General features: G+C 55.7%; 12 protein-coding genes across 12 annotated transcripts; 7 read left to right on the top strand and 5 right to left on the bottom strand.

The window, feature by feature from the left end:
* Nucleotides 1-421: 421 nt before the first annotated feature.
* On the top strand, nucleotides 422-911 carry PHACADRAFT_198855 (uncharacterized protein; the record flags this gene model as incomplete). The annotated part of the gene is made up of 2 exons (XM_007399078.1): nucleotides 422-751; nucleotides 810-911. 2 exons carry the CDS (start codon nucleotides 422-424, stop codon nucleotides 909-911), a joined length of 432 nt encoding a protein of 143 aa, XP_007399140.1.
* A 3-nt stretch (nucleotides 912-914) lies between these two features.
* On the bottom strand, nucleotides 915-2,962 carry PHACADRAFT_261451 (uncharacterized protein). The gene is made up of 7 exons (XM_007399077.1): nucleotides 2,661-2,962; nucleotides 2,474-2,596; nucleotides 2,306-2,418; nucleotides 2,177-2,243; nucleotides 1,972-2,109; nucleotides 1,468-1,915; nucleotides 915-1,415 (listed from the first exon to the last, which is right to left on the bottom strand). The coding sequence occupies exons 1-7, from the start codon at nucleotides 2,755-2,757 to the stop codon at nucleotides 992-994; spliced, it is 1,410 nt and encodes a 469-aa protein (XP_007399139.1). The 5' UTR covers nucleotides 2,758-2,962; the 3' UTR covers nucleotides 915-991.
* A 1,185-nt stretch (nucleotides 2,963-4,147) lies between these two features.
* Nucleotides 4,148-5,393, top strand: PHACADRAFT_261448 (glycoside hydrolase family 61 protein). Its single transcript, XM_007399076.1, has 7 exons — nucleotides 4,148-4,357; nucleotides 4,411-4,474; nucleotides 4,526-4,549; nucleotides 4,615-4,624; nucleotides 4,678-4,852; nucleotides 4,902-4,963; nucleotides 5,021-5,393. Exons 1-7 carry the CDS (start codon nucleotides 4,165-4,167, stop codon nucleotides 5,285-5,287), a joined length of 795 nt encoding a protein of 264 aa, XP_007399138.1. The 5' UTR covers nucleotides 4,148-4,164; the 3' UTR covers nucleotides 5,288-5,393.
* Nucleotides 5,394-6,137: 744 nt separating this feature from the next.
* Nucleotides 6,138-8,452, top strand: PHACADRAFT_261445 (glycoside hydrolase family 13 protein). Its single transcript, XM_007399075.1, has 7 exons — nucleotides 6,138-6,395; nucleotides 6,448-6,647; nucleotides 6,694-7,208; nucleotides 7,257-7,465; nucleotides 7,522-7,582; nucleotides 7,633-7,681; nucleotides 7,736-8,452. Exons 1-7 carry the CDS (start codon nucleotides 6,303-6,305, stop codon nucleotides 8,256-8,258), a joined length of 1,650 nt encoding a protein of 549 aa, XP_007399137.1. The 5' UTR covers nucleotides 6,138-6,302; the 3' UTR covers nucleotides 8,259-8,452.
* Nucleotides 8,453-9,311: 859 nt separating this feature from the next.
* On the top strand, nucleotides 9,312-10,102 carry PHACADRAFT_186868 (uncharacterized protein; the record flags this gene model as incomplete). The annotated part of the gene is made up of 1 exon (XM_007399074.1): nucleotides 9,312-10,102. One exon carries the CDS (start codon nucleotides 9,312-9,314, stop codon nucleotides 10,098-10,100), a length of 789 nt encoding a protein of 262 aa, XP_007399136.1.
* Nucleotides 10,103-10,574: 472 nt separating this feature from the next.
* On the bottom strand, nucleotides 10,575-12,141 carry PHACADRAFT_186867 (uncharacterized protein). Its single transcript, XM_007399073.1, has 8 exons — nucleotides 12,030-12,141; nucleotides 11,899-11,978; nucleotides 11,720-11,844; nucleotides 11,550-11,658; nucleotides 11,345-11,500; nucleotides 11,137-11,286; nucleotides 11,016-11,078; nucleotides 10,575-10,905 (listed from the first exon to the last, which is right to left on the bottom strand). The coding sequence occupies exons 1-8, from the start codon at nucleotides 12,121-12,123 to the stop codon at nucleotides 10,780-10,782; spliced, it is 903 nt and encodes a 300-aa protein (XP_007399135.1). The 5' UTR covers nucleotides 12,124-12,141; the 3' UTR covers nucleotides 10,575-10,779.
* Nucleotides 12,142-12,369: 228 nt separating this feature from the next.
* On the top strand, nucleotides 12,370-13,962 carry PHACADRAFT_261442 (uncharacterized protein). Its single transcript, XM_007399072.1, has one exon. It carries the CDS (start codon nucleotides 13,045-13,047, stop codon nucleotides 13,270-13,272), a length of 228 nt encoding a protein of 75 aa, XP_007399134.1. The 5' UTR covers nucleotides 12,370-13,044; the 3' UTR covers nucleotides 13,273-13,962.
* Nucleotides 13,963-14,005: 43 nt separating this feature from the next.
* Nucleotides 14,006-15,385, bottom strand: PHACADRAFT_261440 (uncharacterized protein). The gene is made up of 2 exons (XM_007399071.1): nucleotides 15,248-15,385; nucleotides 14,006-15,180 (listed from the first exon to the last, which is right to left on the bottom strand). The coding sequence occupies exon 2, from the start codon at nucleotides 14,718-14,720 to the stop codon at nucleotides 14,241-14,243; it is 480 nt and encodes a 159-aa protein (XP_007399133.1). The 5' UTR covers nucleotides 14,721-15,180; nucleotides 15,248-15,385; the 3' UTR covers nucleotides 14,006-14,240.
* A 1,434-nt stretch (nucleotides 15,386-16,819) lies between these two features.
* Nucleotides 16,820-19,265, bottom strand: PHACADRAFT_261437 (uncharacterized protein). The gene is made up of 5 exons (XM_007399070.1): nucleotides 18,381-19,265; nucleotides 18,148-18,321; nucleotides 17,644-18,099; nucleotides 17,392-17,582; nucleotides 16,820-17,332 (listed from the first exon to the last, which is right to left on the bottom strand). Exons 1-5 carry the CDS (start codon nucleotides 18,583-18,585, stop codon nucleotides 17,111-17,113), a joined length of 1,248 nt encoding a protein of 415 aa, XP_007399132.1. The 5' UTR covers nucleotides 18,586-19,265; the 3' UTR covers nucleotides 16,820-17,110.
* A 674-nt stretch (nucleotides 19,266-19,939) lies between these two features.
* On the bottom strand, nucleotides 19,940-23,664 carry PHACADRAFT_212012 (uncharacterized protein). The gene is made up of 14 exons (XM_007399069.1): nucleotides 23,294-23,664; nucleotides 22,895-23,243; nucleotides 22,729-22,836; nucleotides 22,536-22,674; nucleotides 22,384-22,473; nucleotides 22,204-22,327; nucleotides 21,971-22,143; nucleotides 21,839-21,911; nucleotides 21,605-21,782; nucleotides 21,366-21,545; nucleotides 21,102-21,309; nucleotides 20,929-21,052; nucleotides 20,825-20,862; nucleotides 19,940-20,747 (listed from the first exon to the last, which is right to left on the bottom strand). Exons 1-14 carry the CDS (start codon nucleotides 23,424-23,426, stop codon nucleotides 20,598-20,600), a joined length of 2,067 nt encoding a protein of 688 aa, XP_007399131.1. The 5' UTR covers nucleotides 23,427-23,664; the 3' UTR covers nucleotides 19,940-20,597.
* Nucleotides 23,665-24,428: 764 nt separating this feature from the next.
* PHACADRAFT_212011 (uncharacterized protein) lies at nucleotides 24,429-25,235 on the top strand (the record flags this gene model as incomplete). Its single annotated transcript, XM_007399068.1, has 1 exon — nucleotides 24,429-25,235. One exon carries the CDS (start codon nucleotides 24,429-24,431, stop codon nucleotides 25,233-25,235), a length of 807 nt encoding a protein of 268 aa, XP_007399130.1.
* Nucleotides 25,236-25,717: 482 nt separating this feature from the next.
* Nucleotides 25,718-27,153, top strand: PHACADRAFT_31244 (uncharacterized protein; the record flags this gene model as incomplete). The annotated part of the gene is made up of 7 exons (XM_007398489.1): nucleotides 25,718-26,050; nucleotides 26,095-26,302; nucleotides 26,332-26,455; nucleotides 26,510-26,717; nucleotides 26,760-26,835; nucleotides 26,894-27,063; nucleotides 27,100-27,153. 7 exons carry the CDS (start codon nucleotides 25,718-25,720, stop codon nucleotides 27,151-27,153), a joined length of 1,173 nt encoding a protein of 390 aa, XP_007398551.1.
* Nucleotides 27,154-27,182: the final 29 nt, after the last annotated feature.

Below are 27,182 nucleotides of genomic sequence, written 5' to 3'. Positions count from 1 at the left end.
AAGCACCGTTGGGTTGGCGTTGAAGATTGCGAGGATGCCGCTCTGGAGGCGCAACTACATCTTGCTGTTGCAATCCTCGAGCCCCAGAAGTGTATCGGCCTTGCCGCGGATGTGTGGTCCGTAGTACTGAGTAGTGCGCCTGCGCTCTTGCCGTGGGGCTGCCATTTTGCGCGTGCCAAATGGTCCCTCGAATATCGCGATCTGGGTACGTCCATTTTACCTATCTTCGAGCTGTCCAACTCAATGGTTGTACCTTAGAGAGTCCCTTTCGCAAGCTAAGCCTCGCGTTTCGGGACACCGTAGGTTTCAATCGTAAGCTAGCGGTGGATTATCACATCCCGTTCCTACCCCAAACACCGCCATTGAAACTCGGCACATATTGTCGGTGAAAGTCAGGCTCTACGGCACTTCCGAGGAGCTTATGCTCGAAAGATCCAACTATCGCGCATTTGAAGCCGCGCTTTTTGACCTGGACGACGTTCCCGAAGTCAAGATCAAGTTTCGACGAGGCTCCCGCGGCTTCAAGCCCCTCCTTAATGACGTGCTATCCGGCGCCGCTCTGAATCGTCTCTTTCGAACAAATAAACTCGATCTCGTGTACGAAGCTCACGGTGTCACTATGCGCTATATCCTCTTCTTGTTCCCCGAGCACACCGCCGACGGCTCAACCATCAAGCTGAGTCCCTCCGAATGGTTCGATTATCTGCTCCTCGAGACAGTGGGCGAGAAGAACGAGTTTCTTGGTAATATAGTACGGGCACGTCCGGCCTTCGCAGAGCCGGAGCTATCGTCCCTTTCGAGCATATCAGGGCCTAGAAGTCATCTTAGTCTTTGTCTTACGAGAGTACTCCATCAAATTAAACATCGCTAGCAATACAAAGGCTCGTTGGATAGAGCAGCTCAGCGGCTGACGCATGCGAAGACAAAAGACAAAATTACAACACCGGTACTACATGAAGCAGGCGCGAGGTGGGTGGGCGACGAAGCTATGCTACAGGGCGTCCAAAGTGTTCATCGTACTGGTAACCGAACGTGGGCCGTGGAAGGAGTGGCTGGGGGGCCGCTGCAAGCGACTGTCAGGGGTCATGGGGAGACTGTCGTGCCGCACCGGCACCAGGCCAGGCGGCCTGCTCAACATCGGCGCGCCATAGCCATCGTCGAGCTCCGACGTTGGCACGTCCTCATTATCGTACACCTGACGCGTTGGTTTCCGCGCGGCGGCTGGCGGGCGCGCCGCGCCGAGCTCGACGTCGGAGACGGTGAGGTCTTCGACGGTGACGGAGATGGAGAACACAGACGAGAGCGAGCCGCTCCTCTTCTTGTGTAGGCCGAGCGCGGTAGGGATGCGCTGCACAAAGCTCGGCATCGACAAGTGGCTGATGCCGCCGCCGCCAGCGCGCGGGGGCTCGGGTGTGCTGTGTGCGCGTCAGCGCGAGACGCCGCGTGAGGGGAACGAAAGGCACTGACCTGGGCAGCTTCTCGCCGACGAAGCGTGGCCGTGCGCAGAGTGCACCGCATTTCCTACGGAGGGCGTTGAATGCCTTGCGGTAGTGTACGCGCGCCTCTTTCGCCATGCCGAAGAACGCGAAGAAAACGAGTGAGGAGCCAATGGCTGTCCCCGGTGCGGTGAGCACCTGGTTGATCGTGCCCTGTCGCGCGCGCCATGAGTCGGCAGGTATTTGTAGGACATTCGAAAAGTCAAAATGCAGGTCCGCGAGGCCGTTCCAGGGGTATAAGTCTTGGGTCGTGACGACTTCGAAAAGGAGAAAGATGGTGAGGGGAAGCAGGAAGAGAACGTCGACGGAGGCGAAGACCATTAGGCGAAAGTAGCGATAGGAGGTAAGGCTGCGATGCTTCTCAGAGACTAGAATGTCGATTTCTTTGCGATGTCTCATGAAGGCAAGGATCGTCATTACTGTCACCGAGACTGAATATGAATGTGCAAAGCGAAGGACTTGGCATAGTGCTCACCGCCGAAACAAGCAGATATGGTGGTAATTATCGTTGGCCAGATACCGTACGTGAATATCCAAACATACGTGAGGGGCGAGTCCTGAGCGCAGCCAACACCTTCGAAGATATCAAAGCGATGCCCCTGGACAAACCAGTCTTTGTAGCATGCAAATTAGCAAACCAAATCGAATCGATGGCATTAATATTGCTCAAGAGCACTTACATGTGCCCATGAATATTGCAGGAATGCCGAGGCCGATGCTTAGGTCTATGATTCCCATCCTGCGCTTCTGTAACCGGTGCCTGCTACTCAGTTTCGTCCTCGTATTCCGCCACAGATTGAAAGACGCACATCTGCGGCAGTAGTATGCGTCACAGAAAGCTTAGTCAGCTTATACAGCCGATGGTTGATGAGAGCGGATGCAATCGTCGTGCCAATAGGCTGCGCTTGCATGAAACGCGTGACTACGATTAATATATGCTCAGATCACGTTCGCATTGCTAACATGGCTCGACATACCGATATCACACCATACCGGGGCACAGTCAATCGTATTGTCGTGCCATATTATACCGTTGACAAAATAGATGAGGCAGCCGGTGCCCGACCAAAAGACCCACAGCACAGCACCCATGTTCCATGCTAGGTTTTCGTTAGAGATAGGTTAGCGTCAACACTCCGCAACTAGCAAAGAACGATCGCTTACCTTCGAGATGCCAGTACAGTGGAATGTACGACAGGATGAAGCCCAGTCCACAGAATGCTGTATAGATCGCCTGTTGGACAGACCACGGAAGACCCATCTCGTCTGAAGCAGCTGCAAATGAATATTGGGAGAGCCTGGTTGCTGGTGAAGGAGCGACGAATGCGAAGAACGCGACAGAAGTGGTGCGCCTGCGCGGAGAGGGTGTGTTGCAAAGGGCCGCGCATGAATACAAGATTCGCCGCCCCGCTATATACGCATACTTCTCAACCTGCTGTCTCTACGAGCAGTCATGATGATTCCTTCATCTGGCGTGCATTGTCTGGACGGAAAGCGACGCGTCGAAGCACCGTCCTGTCGAAACGTATTTCAGGTTCGTCGCAACCGGGGCGAGGCCGCTCGTTTGGGAATGCAGACAGTTACAAAATGTGATGCGCCCTTGTGTCTCTTGTTCTCTGGGCGGTAGATAGGCTACTTCTCGTTACACATTGGGCAAAGAGTGACATGGTCAAGACAAGAGATGCCAATCTCAGCCGGCGCGCGACGAACCATGACTGTGGGAAATGCAGAGTTTGTCAGAGACGCCCAACGCTTGTACTCCTTTGAGGTAAAGCTTAAGGTTTAACTGCTGTGACAAAGACAGTCGATATTTGGAGGGCTCTATCTATTCTGCTTTGGTGTATGCGGATATAGGTGGGCAGCCAACGCCTCCGATCCAACCCTTATATTGCATAGTGATCTTGCATGCCACTTTGTGTGCTTTTACTGCACTTCCGTCATCCCCTTCTTTGATCTTTAGGCTTACTAGTAGGTCTAGCATGTTGAACTTCAAAACTACGATAAATCCAATGTTGTTGATGTCTGCGCTTGAGGTTGCGCTAGAAACTGAGATTGGTGAGCAACAAAATCCAATCTCAGTATTATCAACTTATGCTTACCGCGCTAATTCAAAGCCTGTTGAACCACTCAAGGCTGTGCTTCGTACTAAAACTCGCGATGGGGCTCATCCATCACGAGCTCTGGATCTTTCTGAACGAGATACCGCCAACTAAGCTCTGTCTAGCGCTCTCCGCTTCTCTCCTCTGCCGTGGTACCCGCCGGCATCGAGCGTGACAGCTCGATATGTCCCGGCGCAAGACCCTTGCATATCAGTACTTTGCCCACCGAATACACTGCTAATCCCCGTTTATCCAGATTTCAGCCGCGGAAAGCTTCCACCCATTGCTTGCTTCATCCTCGGGGCGGTCTTCGGAAAGCATGCACCACCCTTTGATGCGTACGAAGAACGAGGTAGTCCTTCTAGGTATGCAGAAGCTGTGATTGTAAGATATGCTTTAGCTATCGCAACGAGATATTCTTCTCTTTTTTCCGCCTCTGTCGCAGGTATCTGTCCCATCCTTGCATTGCACACTTAGGCTTTGCTGGCATCTGCCGAATCGCAGGATATAATAGGTCCAGTACAGCCATAGTAAAACCACGACATTGCAGAACGAGCCCTACTCGAGACATGCATTTTGCAGCGCTTGCTATCCTCTCGTCCTTGGTAGCCTCTGCTGCGGCTCACACCCGCGTCTGGGGTGTGTGGGTAAACGGTGTCGACCAAGGCGACGGCAGGGACATCTACATCAGGTCTCCGCCGACCAACGATCCTGTCGTAAACTTGACAGACCCTGCGATGGCTTGCAACGTTGACAACCGAGGTAAGCATCTTCTTCTGCAATGGATGTAATTAGCGCGTTTTAACACCTGTCAGTCGTCCCGCAGTGGGTATCTGTGAAGTCTAATGATTCGCTTACTTTCGAGTGGTATCACAATACGTATGTCGATTTCGATTCGATTCTGTCCGAAAGCTGACTTGATGCCTTCAGCCGCGACGACGATATCATTGCTAGGCAAGTTCGCTGTGCTCGCAATGGGCCGATATGCTTACACAATTTCTTTTCTACTCGACGCCTAGCTCTCACCACGTGCGTGCATTCACTCGCAATCCTTGTTGCATGCTAGACTCATGGTTATGCAGGGCCCGATCGCGGTGTATGTTGCCCCCGCAGCCTCCAACGGCAGTGGTCCCGTTTGGGTGAAGATCTTCGACGACACGTACACCACCAGCTGGGCCGTCGACCGGCTCATCACCGCGCACGGTCAGCACACGGTCATCGTGCCGGACATCCCAGCAGGCGACTACCTCTTCCGCGGTGCGGTTCCTTTCATTCTACGCGGATTAATATGCTGAGAACGGCACAGCCGAGATCAACGCTCTCCACCAGGCCGACGTGCTCTACGACCAGGACCCGCTCCGCGGCGCGGTACGCTTTACCCCTTTCTCCTTCGTTTATTAACGCTGACGGTTCGGGCGCTCCCAGCAATTCTACATTTCGTGTGCGCAGATCACCATCACCCCAGGCGGCGACGAGACGCTGCCCGCGGGAATCGCGCTCCCGGGCGCGTACACGGACAGCACGCCGGGCATCGTGTGGAACCTGTACAACGGCTCTGACCCAACCGAGTACGTTGCACCTGGCCCGCCCGTCTGGACCGATGCGCTTGGCGGGTCAATCGCGCTTGTGGGTATCCCTGTCCTGCCGAACACGACCAGCAGTGCGGGCGTGGCTCCCACGGGGGCTGCTTGAATGGGCTGGGGGCGAGAGAAGTTGTGGGGCAGTTCTTAGAGGTAGCTGAGTAAAGTTTTTGAAGCACTGTACCTCGCCTTTTGTGAATTTTATATCTGGACTATCTGTGTGATGTGCAATGAACAATGTCCATCGTTGTCAATGGAACACTGTTATAATCGAGTGAAGCTACCAAGCGTGTTCTACTATTCTTTCGGAATACCCACCGGTAGCAAGCGCAGCGACTTGACTCGGATACAACTACGTTCTTGACGCAAAGCCCTTGCATAGTAATTGTACTCACAAACTCCAGAGGCCCGGACACAAACCAACCATCGCCTAATTGCCAAACTAGTCCTTTGAAGCCAGCTGGAATGCGTGTAAATCGTATCGAGAGAGACTTACGAGAGCTCATAACACCTGAGGCCTGAGTGGCTAGTATCTCCGCATGTCCTGTGTCCCGATTCGATACTTGATGCCTTACACGGTTGCTCTGTAGTTTGCCCCAACAGCGCCCTTTGTCAGGTATCGCTTGCTTCTCCTCGTGTCGCATGATTATGGTGTGCTCTTTTGCTCATGTCGTAGGTTCGATGATCCATCGCTCCATATCTTCGTATGCAAGCTCTGGGCGGTGCTGTCTGGGCTCAGTAGCTCAGCACTCGGAGAAAACGAGCCTGGGCTGACGCCGGGGTAGCTCTCGGCCGGGATGCCGTAATCAAAAGTGGCAGCTATGGCCCCATATAAGGAAACTGTCAAGAAAGCATGTGCCAAGCCCACGGCATATTGCGAGTCTGGTATTTATCAACGGCGAACGTCTCGCCCCGCCTGTTTCCTACCATCATCTCCCTCGTTCCCGTCGGCGGTCTCGGACCTAGCTACAAGTGTCATCGAGGCCAGCAAAGCCCGGTGTTCGTCTCGGCCTGCCCACCTCCGCGCGGACTCCTGCACATTCGGTCATTGCTCGCCGTCACTCTTTATAAACCCCCAACGTTCATTTTTCAGGGCTCTGCCCCCTTTCTTAACGACAACCGACAGCATGCGCGCAGTGACCTTGGTTTCTACGCTTCTTGCGGTACCCGCCGCTTTCGCTGCGACTGCCTCTGACTGGCAGGGCAGATCGATCTACCAGGTATGCAAACCGTCTTTACCGGAAGCGAATTGTGCTAACTTCGCCATTGTAGTTTATAACTGACAGATTTGCGACCTCGGATGGTTCTAGTCCTCCCTGCGATACGTCCCAGGGGCAGTATTGTGGCGGGACGTGGCAAGGCGCCATCAGCAAGCTTGACTACATCCAAAATATGGGTTTCGATGCTATCTGGATCTCACCGGTGGTGAAAAATCTCGAAGGAAACACCAGCTATGGAGAGGCCTTCCACGGGTAAGTGGCACTCTTGTTGCGGCGAGCACTCTCTGACATTGCGCAGATACTGGACCCAGGATCCGACCCAGCTGAATTCGCACTTTGGTTCGGCCTCAGACCTCAACGCGCTGTCCGATGCCCTACACAAGCGCGGCATGTACCTCATGGTGGACATTGTCATTAACCACCTCGCCGCTCCGACCAATCCGCCCCAGTACACCTCTCTTTACTCTGCGCCGTTCAACACCGAATCATCTTTCCATACAGAGTGTTGGATTAACGCAACCGACTACCCAACCCCGCCTTGGAATCCCGGCAACCAGACACGTGTCGAGCAGTGCTGGCTCGGTGACACGAATGTTCCGCTGGCCGATATCAACACTGAGGACCCGAACCTAGTACAGTTCTGGTACAACTGGGTTGCCAACATGACGAAGACCTACAGTGTCGACGGATACCGTATTGATACAGCCAAACACATCAGGCAGGATTTCTGGACGGAGTTCCAGGCGAGTGCTGGTGTCTGGTGCGTCGGTGAAGTTTTGGCGAACCAGACCGAGTACGTCGGTCCATACACGAGTAAGTTCTCTCAACTGTTTTATTTCGCATCCTTAATGCCGTCCGTAGAGTTTCTGCCTGCGGTTCTGGATTACCCCACGTGGTATCCTCTTGTCAGCGGTTTCATGAACCCGCAAGGCAACCTGTCTGCGCTTGTGGACACGGTTCAACAAACTCAGAGCACGTACGGCAATGGTAGCTATAGCGGAAGCGTTATCGCATCCTTCCTCGAAAATCAGGATCAGCCTCGCTTTGGTGGTCAGACCTCCGACCAGGCAGTAAGCATTCAACATTTGTCATCTTCGAGCACGGGAGATTGACCAGAACGCACTAGCTTATCAAGAACGCCATGGCATGGCCTTTTGTACAGGACGGTATCCCCATCATGTACTACGGTGAGTAGAGGTGCCTTACGTGTATCGCAAAGTGGTTAACGCGTCCGCAGGCCAGGAGCAGGGTTATACTGGTGGAGCTGATCCCGCTAACCGCGAGGCGTAAGTCTCCATTCAATCATTTACAGGGTCGATTAGTTCTGACATTCGTTCAAGTCTCTGGTTGTCTGGCTACGAAACAGACAAGCCTCTGGTCCAGCATGCTCAAGCACTTAACGCTGCCCGCAAGGCCGCCGCATCCGCCAACAGCAACTTCTACAACACGTCCCTCAAGTTTATCGAATCCTCGGCCTCTCAGATTGTAGCCTCGAAGCCGCCTCTGCTCGCCCTTCTTACCAACCAGGGCTCATCGTCCTCGCCCCAGTGGACGGTCAGCTCTGCAGGCTACCAGCCAAACGAGGACCTTGTCGACGTCGTGAGCTGCACGAAGGTTACCGCCGACAGCAACGGCGGCGTTTCGGCTACAGCGCAAGGCGGAAACCCGATGGTGCTCGTCCCCGCCTCGGCGCTCAACAAGAGCGGCAGCGTCTGCCAGAGCCTCGCGACTGGCAGCGGCAATGGCAACAGCACTAGCAGCGGCAATCAGTCGTCCTCGGCGAAGATCAGCGCGGGCCTGCACTGGACGTCGATCATCGCCACTATCGGTGCCGCCGCTTTCATCGCGAAGCTCGTCGCTTAGACGTGGCTGACTTCTTATGTGTACCGTGAGATGGGGAGCTAAAATCTTGTTCGACTATTTTTAGTTTTGTATGGCCTTCGGCCCCCTGTACATTCATTTCCATTTCCCTTCTTTTCGGACGCTTAACGCGTAGTATAGTATGGATAGGGTAGTGTTAATGTTGTAGAAATTGGGATGTGTTCCTTTGAGCAGACCGAGATGCGTTTATCAGACTACGTACAAGTCGAGGTAAATGTCGAAGCTATCTGGTTATTGACAAGGCCTATTGGCGGTTCGTCATGCTGCCTGGTATACACATGCCGAGCATCACTCAACGCGAGAGAACACAGGCTGCCAGCTACCAGTAGAGACATGACGCAGCGCGAGCAAAATGAGCTTGTCGAGGTTGAGGTCATCCAACAACCAGTCCTTGTTTAGAGATGGTTTATTACTCATGTCCTACATCGTGATCAGCTCAAGCAAGGTGCAACGGAAGTTTAGGAAGGCAGGCATACTTTCTTGAATAGCGTGGTGATCTTGGCTACATTATGCGCAAGCTGAGCTAGGTTGATAGGATCTCCCTCGAATGCGTAGTCGAAGACGTCCGCCATCGCTGGCCATGGTGGATATCCTGGCCACTAATCGGCATTTAGAGCCACAGAAGTTAAGCACAAAATATATCACGCACGATGATCCGTACCGTGATCTTCTTCGCCTGCGTGGAGAGGCGCACTTGGTTGCAGCCGTTAGCCAAGCCAAGATCCTAGGGATATAAAGTCCCGCGCGAATCAGAACTTAATTTCGTGTGCGAAGTACTACCTATGGCAGTCTCCCTGTCACCGTATTCGGGTCGCTATCCTTCGTCACAACACTATTGCGGCACACTGGAGGGGCACCCCATCTTCCTCTGACGTGGTTTTGTGAGCTTTCGTATTTATGCAGAAAGTCTGCCGTGCCTGAAATTCTGCGCAGGACGATCTCAGGACCAGCTTGATCCACGCAGGTCAGCATATCAGCGTTGCTCCCAGCGATTGTTTGTGTCTCGTCTAACGCTATTGGACATCGCAGGCCAAGATGATGGCAAGGGATACAGTCATATCGCAATTTCCCTCCGAGACTATCCACGCTATCGTCCTCTGTTTTCTCGACGACTGCCCGGAAAATAAACAGGCGCTATCACGATGCACTCTGACATGTCGATATTGGGATGCGCCCCTCCGACCCTTGCTCTTTGGACATCCTACCCTGTCTTTGCGAGAGGATATTGATACTCTACTCGCGCTTACTATGTCATTTTCACTACCCAAGCCGCCTCTAGCCGACTGTATACACTCGCTGAGCATGACCATCCACCTTCCGGCCACACGAAAACCATGGTGGCACCGTGCATACAAGCTGAACCGACTCCGGCAGGCTGTTGTCATTCGTCTTGTTTTCGTCCGGGACGGTACCTCATGGTACGGCTCCGGTCCTACGCACGGGATCCCCCCGGTCTTCCGGGGACCGTGCCACGGCGGATCGCGTGCAGTCTCGTACAGACTACTTGTGAAAATGGCAAACTTCCACCGTAAACCCTCCTTGGATCATCACACCCCCGAGGACTTTGATAAGTACACACCATTTCTGGGGCTCATTGTACCTCAGCAGGTTTACACTACACCTGGAAGAGCTGTGCGTCTTCCGACAATACGCTTCTTCGACGACGGCAGGAGAGGAGTCAGCTTCTCTCGGGCATTGAACAAGCAGTTGGACTTTCGGGCCCCGCCCTCCAATACCGGTGCAAAGTCATTCGCCATTATCATTGATCATACTATAATTTCCGTGCATGCGACGCAATCGGTTCCGCTGGGCGGAACTAACTAAACTGCGAGAAGTGGACTGGAGATGCGAGCGTCAGGAAGCAAGAGCCATAAGTTGGGGATCTGATGTGTCACCACTGCGAGTCTGCTTGAATCCTGACACGACGCCCAAGCGCCGACTCAGACGCACGTCTCCGTCTATAGCGGAACGAATATATACATATATATACAACACGCAGACCACAAGAGGAATGCGCAAAATGACACATAAGGCGAAACAGTATGTGATACGATGAGTTCAGGTGATTAGGCTGCGCGACAGAAAACCGGCTGCTAGCTAACTGGCTAGCAACGACGACTTAACAGTGGAAACCGCCTTACCGAGATGCGTCGGAGCAGAGATTACAAGGACAGTGCCCGTTTCTTGAGGTATGATGGTGTCGAATACAGAGCTTCCGTTCCACGGTTCGCGACTTCGCACTGCTTGCATTCAATGCGGGGAGTTTTGGAACAAACGCCCTGTTAGGGAACAACCAGACAAAAAACCACTGCATTGAGGCTATTGGAGTGCTGTTTGCCGTGCGTACTCACGATCTTCCTCAGCCGCGAGCTGGTCCGTACCTGTCCAGTTCGCCGGCCTCGTGCGCGCGCCGAAGATCTCCTCCAGTGCGCAGCAGTTCGACAACCTCGAAGATGCCATCGGGTTTGACATAGCTCTGCTGCCAGAGCTTTGCCGCCCGAACCTAGGACGGTACGCCCACTGAGTAGTCGAACCGCGGCCGGCTCTCGTCCTCCGAGCCTAAATACTCGCCGTTGATGTTCAATTGCTCGATGCTTTCGCTTGCAAATGGCGCTACCTGCTTCGATGTCTGTTATGCCACCATCTGTGCCTGGAATTGGTTTGACCGGAGGTAATCATGATAGTGTGGTTCGGCCATAACTGTGTGACACCTGTTTGAAGCGCAACGATCTTTCATACCAATTCTAAGCCTGCCGCTTTCTCGTTCATGCTGCCGCTCGCGCCCTTCGGCTCTCTAGCCATCTGCAGTAGCACCGTCAGACTGTTATTATAACCCGCAGGAGATGCTACGGAGACTTACGATGTCTACTGGTATAGGCTGCTCAGTCCACGTCGGATTATCATCGCCCAGGTAGAACGTCGCGACTATCTCGAAGCCCAGCTCGTGGAAGAAGCCTCGGTTTGCGGTGTTACTCGATAGAAGCCAGCTCTGGACACCTCTCGCATCTCCCTGTGAATTTTGAAGACTTTAGAGGCTGTGCTTCCGTGACAACCAGTATGGCACGAACCAGGTCTGTCGCGAGGCGCACTAGTGTAGAAGCATATCCACGGCCCTGACGCTCCGGAGCTGTCGCGAGGCTGTCGACCTCAATCATTTGTGAGATCTTGTCGCCTAAGACTTCCTTCGCTGTGCTACTAGCCTTACTCATGAACTCATTGAAGCGCTAGCTTCATGTCAAGCTCGATAAGCTGGCAGGACTACAGAGGACAGACCTTCCGTTGCTCCTCGGATCTCGTGAGCTCACGAATACCTCCAGTGAGCCGGACAAAGAGAAAGTTGATGAGCTTGTCTAGAGGGCTTTCTTTACGCGTCGGGTCGCCTCTAGCCAAACGAGATGATCAAGCAACATACACTCAGGGGTATGGTCCAATAATGCACTCACAGATTTACGAGGGACTCGCCGTGATTGATGGTCCAGGCGGTTTTGTCATAGACAATCTTGTAGAAGTGGAGATAGATGGCCGCTTTGCGACCGGCTTTCCAGAGTTTTGTCTTCTTGTGATTGTCCTAGCTCCTTGGTCATTTAATGGCCCTGAAAAGATGAAACTTTGGAAGTATTACGGGAGTGTTGCACATATACCGATCTGATGGGTCGGAGGCAGTGCTCTTCTTTAGAACTTCGTACGCCTTAGGCACGTCCTCTATCACGAGCTGTGTCAGTCCCATGCTTTTGACCTACGCGACGAACGCACTGTACTGCATAAGCTGGGGAGTAACCTCCTCGCGTGGTACCGATGCGCAGAACAGGTTGTTAAGGTCCTTGCTTTCTGTGACACCGTATAGCATTTCTTGTGATACACTGAGCCTACTATAAGGTTAGTGTAGTCTGAAGCAGACGCTTACGGCGTATCCCGCCATCAAATGCGAGGGAACTTCGGGAACTTCCGCTTCTTGAAGCGCATCTTGACATATCAGGAAAGTGCGCCCTCCCAGATCATAAACTAGCAAATCTACGCACTAAGCAACGGGAAAGCACACTCAGATGGTGTAGCCACATTCGAGGGTAGCTCTGGCATTTAAATAAGCGCATGCACAATTTTATAGCTTGCTTTAAGGCTTTCAGCGCATATTTTGTGAAAAATACGGCAAAAGATCAAAATGTACGCTCATATGGCTCTCTGGTTCGGCTGCACATCGTTCCTGACGATATATACATTATTTTCAGTAATACGCTGCACACAAAGAGGAGAAGAAAGGCCGAGATGCCATTGTGCACGGCCTCAGCAAGAGCAGGCTCAGGTTAGGGCTCCTTGGTCCGTTTGGTCGGGTTAAACCAAGCTAAACGCCCCTTGCCACGACGAAGCCGACTGGTCGAACATGAAAACACAGTCATGATAAGCGGATCGCGGAGTGGGGGTATGGTAGTTACAAGGGAAGCAAGGCGTTATGATCCAGTCCAGATGATCATGCCGCACAGCAGAAAACCGGCTGCCAGATGGCCCGGGAGACATTCCGGAGCTCGACGAGATGGAGCTTGTCGAACGGTATGCGGCCCAGTGGCCAGGCCAGATCGCGTGCAGGCTGCGTGCGCGTCATGTCCTGCGGCGGGTATGAGTGTTACAAGCCGGATCGGCAAGAAGCCGCACGCACGTGATAAAACGTCGCGACGAGGATCGCGACCTGCTGCGCGATGTGCTGTTTGCTGAACGCCTCGGCTTGGTTCGTGGGGTCGAAGACGTCAATGGCGTCCTCGGCCGTCCATCGATCATGCCCTGGCCACTGATGCAGTCGTCAACGGCAGAAGCACCCCAGCAAGAAGTGGTGCGGCGTACCTGGATGTACAAGCTCACCTCCGTCGTCGTGGTCGAGAGCATGGGAACCGTATCTGCGTCATGGAGGCCTTGTATGGGTGTCCGCAGCGCGTTCACCAAGAGAACCCCAGGCACACCGTTCGTATGGAAGGCTATGTTCGGCAGGGGCACGAAAGGCGCTTGACCCGAGGCTGGAGTGAACGAAGTTTGGGGGACGATGACGCCCGGGAGATAAGCCTGAACACAAGAGGGATAGTCCGAGAGCGAGTGGTGCCGCTGATCTCCGTGGGCGACGTGCGAGTTGGGTGCATCTTCTGCAGCAGACCCTCTTGACGTTGTGAGCTGGCGCCGCCGGCGTACGGACGATGCAGAGGCTCCTCCAGATCTCGGGTCCTGAGGACGCACTGGGCCTTGAGGGCGAACTTGACCTTCAGAACGAGGACGAGTTGCGGATTGAGAAAAACTTTCGTCCCGGTGCGCGGACTGTCTTCCGAGTGCGAGCCCGATTGAGAAAACTAGCACCAGCGCCCTGTTCCACCAAGCCTCGTCAAAGCTGCGCGCACGGTACCGGGCACCCTACTCACCAAGTTCCCGGTGCAAATACGGCTGGCATCCTGTCAAACCCTTCGGAGCGCAGAGCGTAGAATGGAGAGCGGTACAGCACAAAAGCGTTGGACACTCGGGTGGTGGTGTGCACGAGAGTGATGGATGCATGGAAGTTTGTGAGTCACGCAAGGCACGAGACAAACGCGTGGGTAGAGAAGCCACGAGGGCGGGACTTTCCGTTATGGACAATCTTTTGACACGATACTGTATTGTACATACACCCTGAGGGACCAACTATCGGGCGGACGATCATCAGTAAGTTGCTCAGCAGAACTCACTGGAGCAGCGGGAACTTACAAGACAACTCTGAGGCCAACTTGTCCATGGGATAAACCTCTACGTGGAGAGCCCTGTACTCCAAAAGATGCTCCAAAATTCCACACATCCCAACATAGAACATGCGATCTGAAGATGAGATACGCTGAGGATTGGCCCGGCAGCGAGTGAACATACGGTCGGCGTGTCGTGTCAAAGCGAGTGGGGGCTGGGGTTGGCGTCTAATGAAGCGCCACAATGCTTGCCAAATTGGACGCAAAGCGCTTAAAGTCACGTGGTCATTTCCAGGTGAACCCTGCTGAGATCCGCATCGCCAAACAACAGCCCATGGCCACCCACTACACCCTGTCGACGCGACACCGGGGGCATCGTTAGTCTCACCTGGAAGCTGGACAAGGAAACGGCTGAGAGAACGCCTGACTGAGGGCGGCGAGGAGGGCGGCGCGACATGTTCACCTGGTGGCGGGAAGTTGGGTCTGGCACAGGTGTGTGACGAGAGTGAACAAAGCACTCATGGAAATGGCTGAATGTCATGTCCTTGAACTGCAAAGCACCGTCGACGTGCGACCAATACAAAGGCGGCTGCTCTTCCGCGATGCCACGGCCCCCAACCTGATCGAGCGGTCCTGCACCCACCAGTACTGACGCACCTGGGCTATGAAGTCGAAACTTGCGATGGCGTATGCTTATTTTGGGAGCATCTGGGAGTACAGAATGCGTCAGGGAAGCGAATATATTCTTTGCAAACATCAAAATCGTTGGTAGCACGGCGTACCTACGACCCTGCCAGTGCTGGATCAAAACTCCTCGCCTCCACCGGCTCTTGTCCGAGAGTGAGCCTTTTAGCGTTTTTAGTTTGAAGCTCAGACTGACTGGCCCATGCGGTCACTGTCTCTGCTCCGTGTCAACCTGGCACAGCATGTCGTGCTCTCACCAAGCGAGTGAAGACCGGACTCGGACATGGGAATGGAGCTGCAGGGACATAACCCGCGGGCAGGGTTAGCGCGTACAACGAAGAGCTACGCTGTCCTACCGCACGTCTCCGCCTTGCGTGGCCGTCGGGGCATTGTGTCTCGACCATCCCTGGCCGCGTGCGCGAATAGAGGTCCTATTTGTCGTGGACCCCCGGGATGCAATGTCCACGGAGGCTTTTGGAGAGGTCCGTGGCACACAGCACATTTGCATTATCGGCATGCTGTCATCAACGAGGGTGAGTAACGTTGCCAGACAACCCAGTGGAGTCAGATTTCGGTGATACAATGTTCACATCCCCCTAGTAGGAATCTTCGGACATATGATCATGCCGCCTTCCTTGAGAACCTCGAAGCACCGGACGTTTGCTATCTAGAGACTGTCAGGAAAGGGTCCTCTATTCAGCCCGTGGACGTCTGCAGAAATAGTCTAACGAGCTCGGTGGGTGATCGCAACAACTGCCTTTGGTAATGCTTTACGAGCTGACCAGCATCCGGAAATGTGATAGGTACATATAGCAGTGTTATATCTTCATTTCGTCAATCGTCTATGACTGTCAACGGCGGACCACTGTCATACGCCTAGCTTATTCCCGCCCTCTCACCTGTCTTACGGTCGCAATATGACCATACTCGACGATGCTTCTCCGGAGATCCAAGGCGAGTGGAGCTTTCGAAAGAAGGCTCCTTGTCTGGACCGCCCATGTCCTCTGCTGCGGTGTGTCCATGATCAGCGCGGCAGAGGCAGGCCGTTCTCAGGGTCCCTTCCGCCGCGGCGGCCTGCGTGCAGGCCTCGCGGAAGTCGCCCGGCGCATCGTGCTGATCAAAGATCACGAGATGTGGGCACCGCCCTATATAATGGTCTGACAGCCGGAATGCTGCGCCCCCCTTCCAGCCTCGCCGTTCTCAACAGACCCTTTCCGTGCATTGCATCAGCAGTGCGCGGGTCTCGCGACCGCACACGAATCGCAGGCCCCGTGCGCGATGCCAGCCCACCTTCTTTTCTTTTTTCTGCACGAGCGATATTTCTGCGCGGCGTGGAGAAGGACGCGAATTAGTCCTTTTGCGGTGCCCCAGCTGCGAAACCGCGCTGGCCCGTGCGCATATGGTGGGTGGGTGGGGGCGAGCGCCACCTGGCCGTCCCCGGGTCTCGTCATCCGATGCGGGCTCAACGATTCGCCGTGCCCTTGTTCGAAACGTTTTTGCGCTCGCGTTTGTCACTCGGAGGGGAGCCTGCAGGTGTGTGCAACCGGCGGAATCCCACGCTGCTGAGGTCTGTGTGTCCCAGGCCGCGGGGCCCAGCCCACGGCATGTGCGATGTGCGCACGATTCGTGACAGGCACTTGTGCCAAGTCGAGGATCGCGCTTCAGGACAGCACAGAGGTAGGAGGGTGGGGACGTCGCGGGCGCCCCCCCTGCTTGCGGGCTGCGGCGCATCAGGTCAGCAGATAGACAATCAGTGATCTGCCGGGGAGATGCCGCACGACGCTCGCTTGCCGTCACTCGTCGCATCCGCGGGGCCCTTCGAACGCGGCGTGCGCACCTTCGGGCATCGAAGCACGGCTTGCGCGCGCCCTTCCCGTACGAAGTGTGCGCGAAGCCCCAGAATGCGCCCCCGGGCCGAGGGGCATCTATCAAGCTAGGGTCCGGTGCAGCTACTGATAGAAGATCCAAAAAAACGGCCGCAGGTGCCGATAAGGCTACTGCACCCCGGCGTGGCGGGTCCCTGCCATTTTACGAAGCGTATACCCCCCGAGATCGTAAGAGAACAAAGGCCGCACCCAGACCGTGTGACATGGTGGCGGCGCCTGCGCTGAAGCTACCGGATCGTCGTAACGCGAAGGGTTCCCCTTGTCACGTCAGGCCCCAGAGATTATCCGGATGGTGTGACAATGCATACAGTTTTTTCTATTAGACAAGAGTGTGCTTGTTTCGATATGAGTTTACGCCTACAACGACAGCCAGAGACCAGAGAGGATGCAATGCTGAGCCAGGACATGCGAGATACAGTAGGGTATATGCTAAAAGAGTCAGGCGAGGAGAGATAAGAGCGCACTTCAGCCAGTGAGAGCGGAGAGAAGACAGCTTTTGGAGCGAACAGAAGCGAGTCCAAGTGTCAGTTGCGTGCGGTGCGGTGCGACGGACGGAGGGGTGCGCCACCGGGCGACGCTATTGGAGAGAAATATAAGGCTCGAAGAGTGAGTCACATGGCGCGGCGAGCATCTCGTGGAGCGCCGCGTTGGGCGCATATCCCCAAGCGTCGACTTGCGTGCCAGGGTAGCCGTCCTCGAGGTTGTACATCAACGGCGGGGTGTGGGTGTCAGCATACATGTTCCCGCCCATGAAAGGCTTGACGTCGACGTCATCGAGGGAGCGGGCGCGGTAGTTGGGCTGTTGGCGCCGTCAGCTGGGGGCAATTTAGCCTAGAAGGGGAGGGCGCGCGGACGTACCGAAGACTCCCGCGAGAGCGACGACGTCACGTCCGTCTCGGAGTCGCCGCAGCTGGAGCGGGGAGACAGAGGCGGCGTCGAGGACGCGGCGTTCACAAAGTGGTAGTACACCGACAGCAGCGGCGGCGGCTGCGCGTGGTGCACCAGCGGCATGCGGACGACCTCCTGGTGGATCATGTACGACGCCGGCTCTGTTGGGCCAATGGCATCAGCTTCCGTCTCTCGGAATTGGTCGAGCAGGACGCTACGCACCCTCAGAGTCGCACAGGTGCTGCCAGAACGTCGGGGCGAGAGAGGTGGTGTACAGCCAGGACGGCGCCGCGCCCGGCGCAGGGGCAGCGGAGCGGATGGACACCATCGCGACCTCCTGGTGCACGATCTGGCCGTCGCGAAAGACGGTGAAGATCGCCTGGCAAGGAGTCTGGCTCATCGAGTTGAATGTCACGGTCGGGTCGATCATGCGCAGCGGACGCGGGTGCGGTGAGTAGATGTCGCTCATGGTGGACGGGCACCCGCCAAAGTTGTGCATGTGCCACGCCGCACTTGCAGGCAGCGACTGGATGTAGACGTGGCTGGGCGTGGTGGTTTGCACCAACGACGGATAGTGGCGGGGCCGCGACGAAGACGGCTGCGACAACTTTTCGGACGACGTCAATGCCCTCTTGGGGTGCATCATCTCGTAGTGGCGGTCGGAGATGACCTTCAGGACTGTGCTGCGTCAGCAACACGCCTCAGGAGATGAACCTTGGCACTTACTCTCTTTGCCCGTTTGGGTGTCGCGCAGCTGCTGGATGCGGCTGCCGACCTGCTTCGGTGTCCGCTTGATGCCCGTCTTCTCGAGGATGTGGTCCGCAACGAACTTGTTGCGCATGGGGAAGCGCCCCAGCGTGCGCGTCGACTTGGACTCGGACGGCCTGTACTTCTCGAGCCCTGAGCGGTGGCGGTGGTGAGTATGGAGCGCCCGAGAATTGCCGGCGCAATCGGCATACCTTCGATGAGTGCCGCTTCGAGATGTGGCGGCCAGACCGGCTCCTCTTTGCCTTTGAGGCTTCTCCAGCACTTGCGCGAGTTGAGGATCGACTTGACGGCCGCGTCGGTCCCGGTGATGGGCGCATCAGAGAGCTCGTCGGTCGACGGCGACGACGAGCGAGCCTTGTCGTAGAACGCAGCGGTGGAAGACGAAGCCTTCGGCATTGGTCGTGTGCTGAGAGGTGGACAGAGCATTGGCAGAAGCGGGAGGTGGTGGCATCGGGTGCTGACTATATATACAAAATGTCAAGGAGAGGCCGGAGCGCGCTTCGTGTTGAGCCACGTTCATAGGCGGCAGGGCAAGATTCCCGGCGTGAAGGATGGACAGTGGGCTGGGTCAAGGTGCCCGTGCGATTTGATGGCGAGAGACTTTCTGGAAGATAGCGAAAAGGGATAGACTCAGGAGGGACAAGCGTGAGAGCAGTTTGTCAAGGTACAGCCCTCCGGGGATAGAAGCGCTTGCTGGAACCCAATGCGTACGTACATCGCGGCTGGGACGCGTCCCTTGTTTTCGAACATATTTGGAGATCGAGCTGGTTCTCGGTGCTGTTCCGTACGCGGTCCTCACGTACAGCCGACATGACTGATGACGATTCCGCGGTGAACCTTAAGCTGGCTTGCCTCGTTCAGTCCCTTCGTCTCGTTTGAGTTCGTCCAAAAGCCGCACGACGGTCCGAGCCACGATAACGGCGGTTCCCAGGCCACCGTTCGCGTCCTACAATTAGAGAGTGGGGCGGGGTTCTGCTCGGCGGGCGCACAATGCCAGCCGCCGACCACCGCCAGGTCGCGAAAGGGTCATGCATCGGTTTGGCCGCGTTTGCCATTTGCGAGGCAAGGGTCCTCGGAGGTATGCGGAAGGGGTCGAAGGGAGCTTGACCATGTAAGGGCGTGATTAAATTCTGTGGATGTGGATAAAATAATGATACCGTAGGTTCAGACGGGTCGTGTCCGACGAAACTAGGTTCGGGAGGCGACTCGCGTCTGTCGTGATGCAAGACATTGGACGGGCTGCGGGGGCGGGGCGGGCTGGCGTGGAAGGTCGGAGGCAAGGAAAGACCTAGAGGATCAAGTGCTGGGCTTCGATGGTCCCTGTTCCCCGCTGCCCAATCAGCTCCCGACGCTTGCCCGGTGAATTGATCTCAGCGAATTCGGCATTTCCCGCCGTGGCAAATCATCCTTTTATGGCAACACCCGCCTGCGTCCTGCTCGACAGCACGCACCACGTCCCCTCCACGCCTCCCAAACGCGCCTCCTGCACCGCCCAGCTCGTCGATCTCGCTTGCGGCCTTGTCTGCGAGTTTGTCTCGCGCTAGTCTCCATCGATGACACCGCTGCCCCGGCGAACGCGGGACAGGCCCATCAGCTGACGGCCCGGATCGTCAGCACGCACAAGACCCCATGCGCTCGGTCGTGTAACGGTACCGACAGTTGTGCATCTGTGCCTATCGCGGATTCAATCTGGGCCTAGGCAGTCTGATCTAGCTCGTCTCACGATATAGGTCCCTGTGTGTCGCCGGACGCTGCCCGTCGCCACTCGTCGCGTTGGTCGCGGAGACCTTCGTTGCCCCACCGCTGTCGATATTGCAAGGTTCACCATGTGTTCAGTGGTCTCAGGAAATGCCCGTCCATGGCTGTAACTTGCGACACCACATCATCCCGAAGGCTGTGTGACCTTTCACGTCGCCAAGATATCACCAGCGTCGGCCGTGATACACGGAGCACAGGCCTTGCCACCTCTGTGGCGTGTATGAACGTCTGCGAAGGTGTGGGGGCACTGTCCAACAAGGGTCCTGCGTCGGTACACTCAACTTACGTGCCACCGCCACGATAAGTCGGCGTGCATTCCGTGCATGCGTGTCACGACTCAAGATGTCCTTGACGTCTTGCGCGCAGGCACCATGGACACTGCCGTCTAGGTTAAATGTTGATTCAGACACGGTTCCTGGAAAAAGACGATCAGGGTAATCTCAGCAACCGTCGGGCTTGGGGCAACTGCGTCTGGGGGTGGCTATGTACCATATCATCCATGTCATTGGGCGCCATTCTGGCGTTGTGCTATAATACAACAACTTGCGGTGCGTCTCCACTCGCAATGCCTGCCGCCACGCAAACCTATGCGACGTGAGAGATGTCTGAAAGATTGTGAGTCAATATCCCAGCGCGCTCCGCTGACGCATCTACAGGCTGATGATGCGGGTGCCAAGCTCAGCGATGCCGAAAGGGAAGTCGCGGCCTGGACAAGACATGAACATCAACGTCGTGGGTATCTCGAGTCGGTGTGCGAGCGCAGCGACGTTCGAAGGCGTGAAGGTCTCTCGGACCAAGATCTGGGGATTCGATCGCAGCGAAAAGAACGTCAGGGTCAGCGTGATGCCGTGACGCACTAGGCAAGTATTAAACTCACCAGGTCGACGGTAATCTCTGGGAACGCTTCGTCGAGGACTGCGCGCCAGAACGCATACGGTGAGTGCTGTCGCGCGCGCTGCGTGCCATCGGACGCTGACTCACTCTTCCAGTTGGCTTCCATCTCCGAGGGTACGCCGATCTCGTCGTCGTAGAAATGGACGAGCTTCAAGCATGAGGTCTCCTCGTTCTGACTGACATAGAGAAGCGAGTGGATGAGAACGTTGATCTGGAAGCGATAAGATTAGGGTTGCTGGAAAGGGTCCAAGGAAACACACCTCATCCGTCTTCACGAGGACACACACGGGCTGCTTCCGGAGATGGCTCACGGCCGCGGCCAGGTTCTCGCCGCACGTCCGCGTCCAGGCATGCCGCGTCAGGACACGGTACTGATCGTACGCCCACAGCAGGCCGTGCAGCACGCGGACCTTTTTCATCGTGAGCTGGAACGCCGCGGCGAGCGCGAGGAAGTACGCCGCAGCATAGCTAGGGCCGGCGGTTCAGCACCTTGTGCGGGCACAGCTGCCGCGTCTGGCACGCACCCGACGATGGAGGGGTCGACGGCGATATTGCCGCCGATGATCGCGGCCGCGACCGCGAGGGTGAGCGGCGCGAGGAAGAGCGGCGTCCGGGGCGTCCTCGTCAGGCGGCCGCGGCTGAACTTCAACAGCAGGACCGAAAGGGGAAACAGGGCCATGACTGTCAGCCAGACGAGCGAGAACCTAGAAAGGAACGAAACGGGTGAATTGAGCGGCGGAGCCGATGGCCACCACCGACGCACATCTTTGACATGACATCCAGGCGCGCGCCCGACGAGGCGTACAGCACGCAGCTGAACGCGACGAAGGCGGCGACGGAGCACGCCGGCGAGCCAGTGCCTGGCAGCCGGAAGGTGAAGAGGCGGGGCAAGAAGCGGTCGCGCGCAAGGCGCTCGAACAGTTCACATGCGCCAAGGATGCCTGGGCCGCCCACTTAGTGGGCATTACTTAGAATGGTTAGATGAGCAGACACAGACCTGTGAGCACCCCGCCGCAGAGAACAATCACCGCGTCTACGACGACCCATGTGCGGAGCCACTTGCCCGCGACCTGCGGGGCCAATGATCAGAACAGGGTACATTCGAAGGCGGTGTGTGAGGGGGGCGTACTGTTTGCGCAAGCACACTGAGTATGTTTCCCTGGCCGACAATAGTGCCCAGTGGCACGTGTGCCAGAACAAAGAGCATGGCTAAAGAATTGAGGAGTAATGCCGGGTAATGCAAGTTCCGGAGAACCTGTGGAAACTTGCCAGGCTTGATGCTGGAGACGTACGAGGGCACGCCTGGAAGGCTGCTCCGTCAGAAAGCGGCAGCGAACATGGTAACGTCTTTAGGCCGCTCACATTCGAAGCCTGTCAGTCCAAGAACACCTAGGCAGATGCCGTCGAAGATTGCTCGGGCGGTCGTGGCGGCAGTGAGGTCCTCGGTGCCATGGACCCAGTTCGTGCGGATCTGCGTATTGCCCCGCTGGCACCACGCAACCACCGACGCGATGAGTAAAACAATCATTGCCACAACCTCACGGAAAGGGTTTCGTCAGCCGAGATGACCGAGCAGCGATATTTCAAAAGGAACTTGCGTGGTGCATCATAATCGCGAATGCCATCTTCGCACTGTCGCGCAGGCCGCTCAGATAAAACAAGGCAAACAACAAGATGACCAAGATGGAGCCAACCACCATCGAGAATGGCAGTGTGACTTCACCGCCGAGGTATGACATTGCAGTCGCCGCTGAGACAACCGCGGTGGCAGAGAAGTCCAGGAGTAAAAGGGCGGCCCCGATTAGGGCCAGGGTCTTCGACGAGACGTTGAGCCTGGAGGGGCGGTGCGTGAGAAATGGGCATGTGCACAGCGAGAAAGGGACCGACAGGTATGTGTAAGGGGCTCCGCTAATTGGTAATGCCGACGCGAGTTCTTCCATAATGGGGCGCCACAAAAACAGAACGCAGCCGGCCGCGGAGAGGGAGATGGGCGAGCTGTGATCCGCGTTAATGTCCACGGCGGACGGCGGACAGGCGTGCGCAAGATACTTACTAGACCCCAGAAACTGACGCGACGGCTGGCAGAGCATAAAAGACGCTGCCGAGCACCGCATTTCCGGCGATTGCACTCGCGGTGAATTGGCCCAGGGACGCAGCCCCCCGCGCCCGCTGCACGTCCTCCTCGCCGCGTGTTAGCTCGTCGCGCCCTAGCTCCAAGCGGGACATCGTTCCCCAGCCGGAAAACTCGAAGGGGCTCGGGAGATTTATGAAGCGCGACGGTGCCGCAGAGCATTTCACACCGCCTCCTGTGCTTGGACGTTGACGTTGCCTGCGGAGCACAATATCATACTGCGCTGACTCGAACGACGGAGGGTGCGAATCTAGCGGACCGCTGCTTTCTGCTGTGAATTGCTCTGGTGAGTCATGTTGGTGTAATAAAGGGATGACTCACGTTCCGGTGCACCTCTTGCAGGAAGCGGAGGCTCGACTGCGATCCAGGTATGCTCTAATGACTGCATGGGGTACGAGTCCGTATCAGGCTCCTCCCCAGGCAGTGATAGCTCTCGCTTGGAGACAGACATCATGCACTCTGTCTTTTTAGCCGGTGGATGAAGACAAAGTGCGTGTTTGTTTTGATTGTTCTTCGGACCACCTTGACATGAAAATTGACAGCAGTTCTGCGGGCGACTACGTGTCCTCCCAACAGGCGCCGCCTCAAGGGTATTTGGAGATTTTTAAAGTCGCCGCTACCGCGTCTGGCTTCCGCTACTGGGGGCAGAGGCAAGCGAACTTGTCCGATGGACAGGGGAGGACAGCCCTCGAACGGGAGGGTTTGATGCATGTGTATGATCGGCATGTAGAAGCGCCTCATAGACGCCAAATCTTGATGCGCCGTCCTCCTCGCGATCCGTTTATGTAAGCGCGACAACTCCGTATGGAGCATTTAGTACACCAGAAATTAACACAATATTTTTCTGCTTGGATGCTGCTACTGCTCGAAGGGCTTCAGATTGCTCAGTCGGCTGAAGTGCCCGGAGTCCCTAGCTAAACAGCACCGGCTCCGGGGTCCCGCTTACTCAACTGGCGTTACTGTATGACCCGTGATCGCAGTACAGTTTAGCGCTTCGATTCTTTGATTGGTTCACCTCCACCACACTGACACAACAAGGCGTTCTTGCATGCAAGACACCTTTGCCGCATTCATTTGCAATGCTAACAAAGACGTAAAGGTACTTGATGAAACTTGACTGCAAATAGATCGCCGAGTTTTTCCTGAGTCAACTCGTTGCTGTGCCTCTGGGATCCGCACGTATTGTACTAAGTTGTACTTTGAGAATCCGGGTCAGGGTAAATGTGATATCTTGGGCATAGATAAAGCCACCGCCGTCGCCCCATGCTTTGCTCTTCACGTCCTGACGCATCGCGTTGGCCACTGGTTAGGGGTAAATGCTAGATGGTGCGTCCTGCTTCCAACGCGCCTTCATTTTACGGAATAATGCATCTCTCAGGACGACGACGCGCCTTACGCATGGTTCGGTCACGTATTTTCGGTCGCGAAGTCCATATACGCAACATTCAAGACAGCCATGCAGCTTGATACTAGCTACCGATCCTCAGAAAGCACTGATGAAGAGGACACTATCGACAGCCCCGGATGCTCCGTGGGCCCTGACTTAGATGACAAGGTAGCAAGTATGGACGTAGATAGAGACACTCCTGCAGATGAGTCTGACCAAGAAGTTAACGAGCTCACCGTACTCTTCTCTCCTCTTTCTCTCACAAGCAGCCCAACACCTGACGTATCCAGAGACCCTGTGCTCCCTCAAGAGCAAAGGTCGCTGTATCCGATCATCATGGACCCATCACCCGACGAACTGGATGTCCCTGATGCCCTCTCATTCTCCACTAGACCCCGTAGCACTCGACCTGATCCCTCTCATGCTTCGCCTTCCGCGCCTCTAGACGTTTTTCGACAGGCTCAAAATCCAGGACTACGTTTAAGCCCGGCCCGTTCGCCAGCAAGCGGACCTATCTCGCCCAGCGACGTGGCATCGCCCCGTCGTGCTATTATAGCGAATGCGAAATCTCTTCCGTTGTCGAATAAACGCCCTCAAGCAAAGTCTCCGGCTACTCATAGACGTCCACGGCATTCAGACCCGATATCAGCTCCTTTGCCCACGCTAGAATTCAGTGGAGTCCGCTCGAGTAGCGCTGTAGAAGGCGGCGGCCTCGTGAATCCACACCAGGGGAAACGAAGCGAGGCGCGTTTTGTTGGCACGCTGAAAACCTGGCAGGCCGTAGACGTCGAGCGAGTCCTCAAGCGAGAGGAGGATGCTCTTCAGCCAGCTCTGCCTGGACGCTCGTCGGCCTCGAATGGCACCCTTCTTGTGTAGGATAGTGGGTAGGCATCTCGATATTATACGTGAAAGTGCTTAAATCATTGAGTGTGCAGGATGGGCAAGACCGTGGTCACTATCTCGCTCATTCGTTTAACCACAAACAGCCATGAGCCCACCTTGTAAGATTCTGCGTCGCTAAAGTGATCATAGCTGACCAGCGCCACGGGACATTAAGAATCATATGCCCGAATGTCGAGATTGCTCATCAATGGCATCGAGAAATAAAGAGCTTCTCCCGAGGATTATCGGTACTCTTCTACCACTCTGAGGATCCGAATTCCGCAGAGTATAAAAGAGGTCAGCACATCGTCATATGACCATCTGCCAACGACGCAGTTTACCCAGCGATTGTAGACCCGGGAGACATCAGGAGCTACAACGTAGTCGTAAGCAACCTCGTTCATAAAAATTCAGGCTCAGCAGGTCAACTTCTCTAGCTCGCAATATACTCTCAAATTTTACAGCAGCACCTATACATGACGAAAGCGCGGGACGAGAAGCCTGGAAAGGGCCTCAACGAGAATCAATTCCCGTTCTACCTCATTCGGTGGGGCCGTGTCGTTACAGATGAGTCCCACACACTGCGCAACCCGCAGGGTAAGAAGGCCACGGCGTACTGCGCGCTTAGGAAACGTGCGGGTCTTGCGCTGACGGCGACCCCCGTCCAGAACTACCCGTGCGACTTGTACGCGCAACTCAAGTTCTTAGGCCGAGACTACAAGAACCTTGTTAAAATGAAAGACTTTCACGAGGTGTGTCAGCGGGAATACCAGGCGCAGGGATCTAGAGTCAGTTTCAACAGTCTCAAGGTATGGCTACCTTCAAGATCCACTTTGGCTCTCCTTGATTGTAGATTTATTCGCAGGATGTACTCTTAGAGTGCGTGATCCACAGACCCAAGATCTCGAGCAGCGGTAAGCCGTGCCTCAGCCTGCCTGGCCGTCAAGACCACGAGCTACACCGTATTAACCTCTCCGACGGAGAGGAGGAGTTCTATCGCTATGTTCTGGAGAAGCACCGGCATAATGGCGCCCTTGCGGAGCTGATTAGGCTGCAACAGGGTGCATTCCCTAGCTTCATAATATCCTAGCTCTTTCTGATCGGTGCGCTGCGGTGTGTGTCGACCCGAGGCTGATGCTCGAGAAGTTGCCGCCTGACGAGGGAGAGCTCGCGGAGGGAGCCCAGGACGAGGACGTGGAGCGCATCGCAGCAGAGTAAGCAATCGTTATGTTTAAACGTTGGATTTGCTGCTGAAAAGCTCCTCCCAGGGTCTCCCGGATTGGTCGTCTTCCTACTGATGCCCGAGGACAAGACGCAGCATCGGATGTACTCGTCGCTGGAGAGCTGCCTCTGTCGATTAAGCACCTCGCTTATCTCTTCGATGAGAGCTATATCCCGACGACCATCCAGACGGTGCTGGACATACTCGAGAAGATCAGCGTCCGCTCCGGCGGGGCGGACAAGACGATCATTTACGTGCGTGTCTTCGTATTGTGCGCTTAGCTCTCGTGCTCATAGTCACCAGTCTACTTTCGGGGCCCGCTCAAGACGTTGAGCGCTCATCTGACCTCCATAGGTGTCGGGAACGCCGTCTGTGCGCCGCCATCTTCTTTATTGCTGGATTACACGCTGACAATGTGATGATGGAACAGACCATGGGGACACAAAGCCACAGGAGCGCACGGCGGCTCTGCACTGCGCCGCCACGGATGACAGCTGCAGGGTTCTGCTCATGACCATCCAGAGTGGCGGGACCGGCCTAAACATTACGGCGTGCAACAACGTCGTATTTCTTGAGCCGTGGTGGAATCCGTACCTCGAGGTAAGTACGCGTGCTGCTGTGTCTCCTGCCTCGCAGGCGAAGCTCACTGTTTATCCTAGGAACAAGCTGTCGGGCGCGTCTACCGCATAGGCCAAGAGAAAGAGGTCCACGTCTATCGT

The sequence above is a fragment of the Phanerochaete carnosa genome (assembly GCF_000300595.1).
Source record: "Phanerochaete carnosa HHB-10118-sp unplaced genomic scaffold PHACAscaffold_8, whole genome shotgun sequence".
Taxonomy (NCBI): domain Eukaryota; kingdom Fungi; phylum Basidiomycota; class Agaricomycetes; order Polyporales; family Phanerochaetaceae; genus Phanerochaete; species Phanerochaete carnosa.
This window is presented reverse-complemented; position numbering and strand designations above follow the sequence as displayed.

Coding starts and splice junctions, on each gene's coding strand:
- PHACADRAFT_261451 (XM_007399077.1), bottom strand. CDS start 2,757: ATGGGTCTTCCGTGGTCTGTCCAACAGGCGATCTATACAGCATTCTGT. Junction 2,419..2,473: donor CCCGGTATGGTGTGATATCG/GTATGTCGAGCC, acceptor TATTAATCGTAG/TCACGCGTTTCATGCAAGCG. Junction 2,244..2,305: donor CGCATACTACTGCCGCAGAT/GTGCGTCTTTCA, acceptor CACCGGTTACAG/AAGCGCAGGATGGGAATCAT.
- PHACADRAFT_261448 (XM_007399076.1), top strand. CDS start 4,165: ATGCATTTTGCAGCGCTTGCTATCCTCTCGTCCTTGGTAGCCTCTGCT. Junction 4,853..4,901: donor AGGCGACTACCTCTTCCGCG/GTGCGGTTCCTT, acceptor AGAACGGCACAG/CCGAGATCAACGCTCTCCAC. Junction 4,964..5,020: donor AGGACCCGCTCCGCGGCGCG/GTACGCTTTACC, acceptor GGGCGCTCCCAG/CAATTCTACATTTCGTGTGC.
- PHACADRAFT_261445 (XM_007399075.1), top strand. CDS start 6,303: ATGCGCGCAGTGACCTTGGTTTCTACGCTTCTTGCGGTACCCGCCGCT. Junction 7,466..7,521: donor GTCAGACCTCCGACCAGGCA/GTAAGCATTCAA, acceptor AGAACGCACTAG/CTTATCAAGAACGCCATGGC. Junction 7,583..7,632: donor TATCCCCATCATGTACTACG/GTGAGTAGAGGT, acceptor ACGCGTCCGCAG/GCCAGGAGCAGGGTTATACT.
- PHACADRAFT_186867 (XM_007399073.1), bottom strand. CDS start 12,123: ATGCTATACGGTGTCACAGAAAGCAAGGACCTTAACAACCTGTTCTGC. Junction 11,659..11,719: donor GGCGAGTCCCTCGTAAATCT/GTGAGTGCATTA, acceptor TCGTTTGGCTAG/AGGCGACCCGACGCGTAAAG. Junction 11,079..11,136: donor AGCCTATACCAGTAGACATC/GTAAGTCTCCGT, acceptor GTGCTACTGCAG/ATGGCTAGAGAGCCGAAGGG.
- PHACADRAFT_261442 (XM_007399072.1), top strand. CDS start 13,045: ATGCCCTGGCCACTGATGCAGTCGTCAACGGCAGAAGCACCCCAGCAA.
- PHACADRAFT_261440 (XM_007399071.1), bottom strand. CDS start 14,720: ATGTTTGCAAAGAATATATTCGCTTCCCTGACGCATTCTGTACTCCCA.
- PHACADRAFT_261437 (XM_007399070.1), bottom strand. CDS start 18,585: ATGCCGAAGGCTTCGTCTTCCACCGCTGCGTTCTACGACAAGGCTCGC. Junction 18,322..18,380: donor CGAAGCGGCACTCATCGAAG/GTATGCCGATTG, acceptor GCCACCGCTCAG/GGCTCGAGAAGTACAGGCCG. Junction 17,583..17,643: donor GCACCTGTGCGACTCTGAGG/GTGCGTAGCGTC, acceptor TTGGCCCAACAG/AGCCGGCGTCGTACATGATC.
- PHACADRAFT_212012 (XM_007399069.1), bottom strand. CDS start 23,426: ATGATGTCTGTCTCCAAGCGAGAGCTATCACTGCCTGGGGAGGAGCCT. Junction 22,328..22,383: donor CGGCTGACGAAACCCTTTCC/GTGAGGTTGTGG, acceptor GCGTGGTGCCAG/CGGGGCAATACGCAGATCCG. Junction 20,863..20,928: donor GATGGAAGCCAACTGGAAGA/GTGAGTCAGCGT, acceptor TCTGGCGCGCAG/TCCTCGACGAAGCGTTCCCA.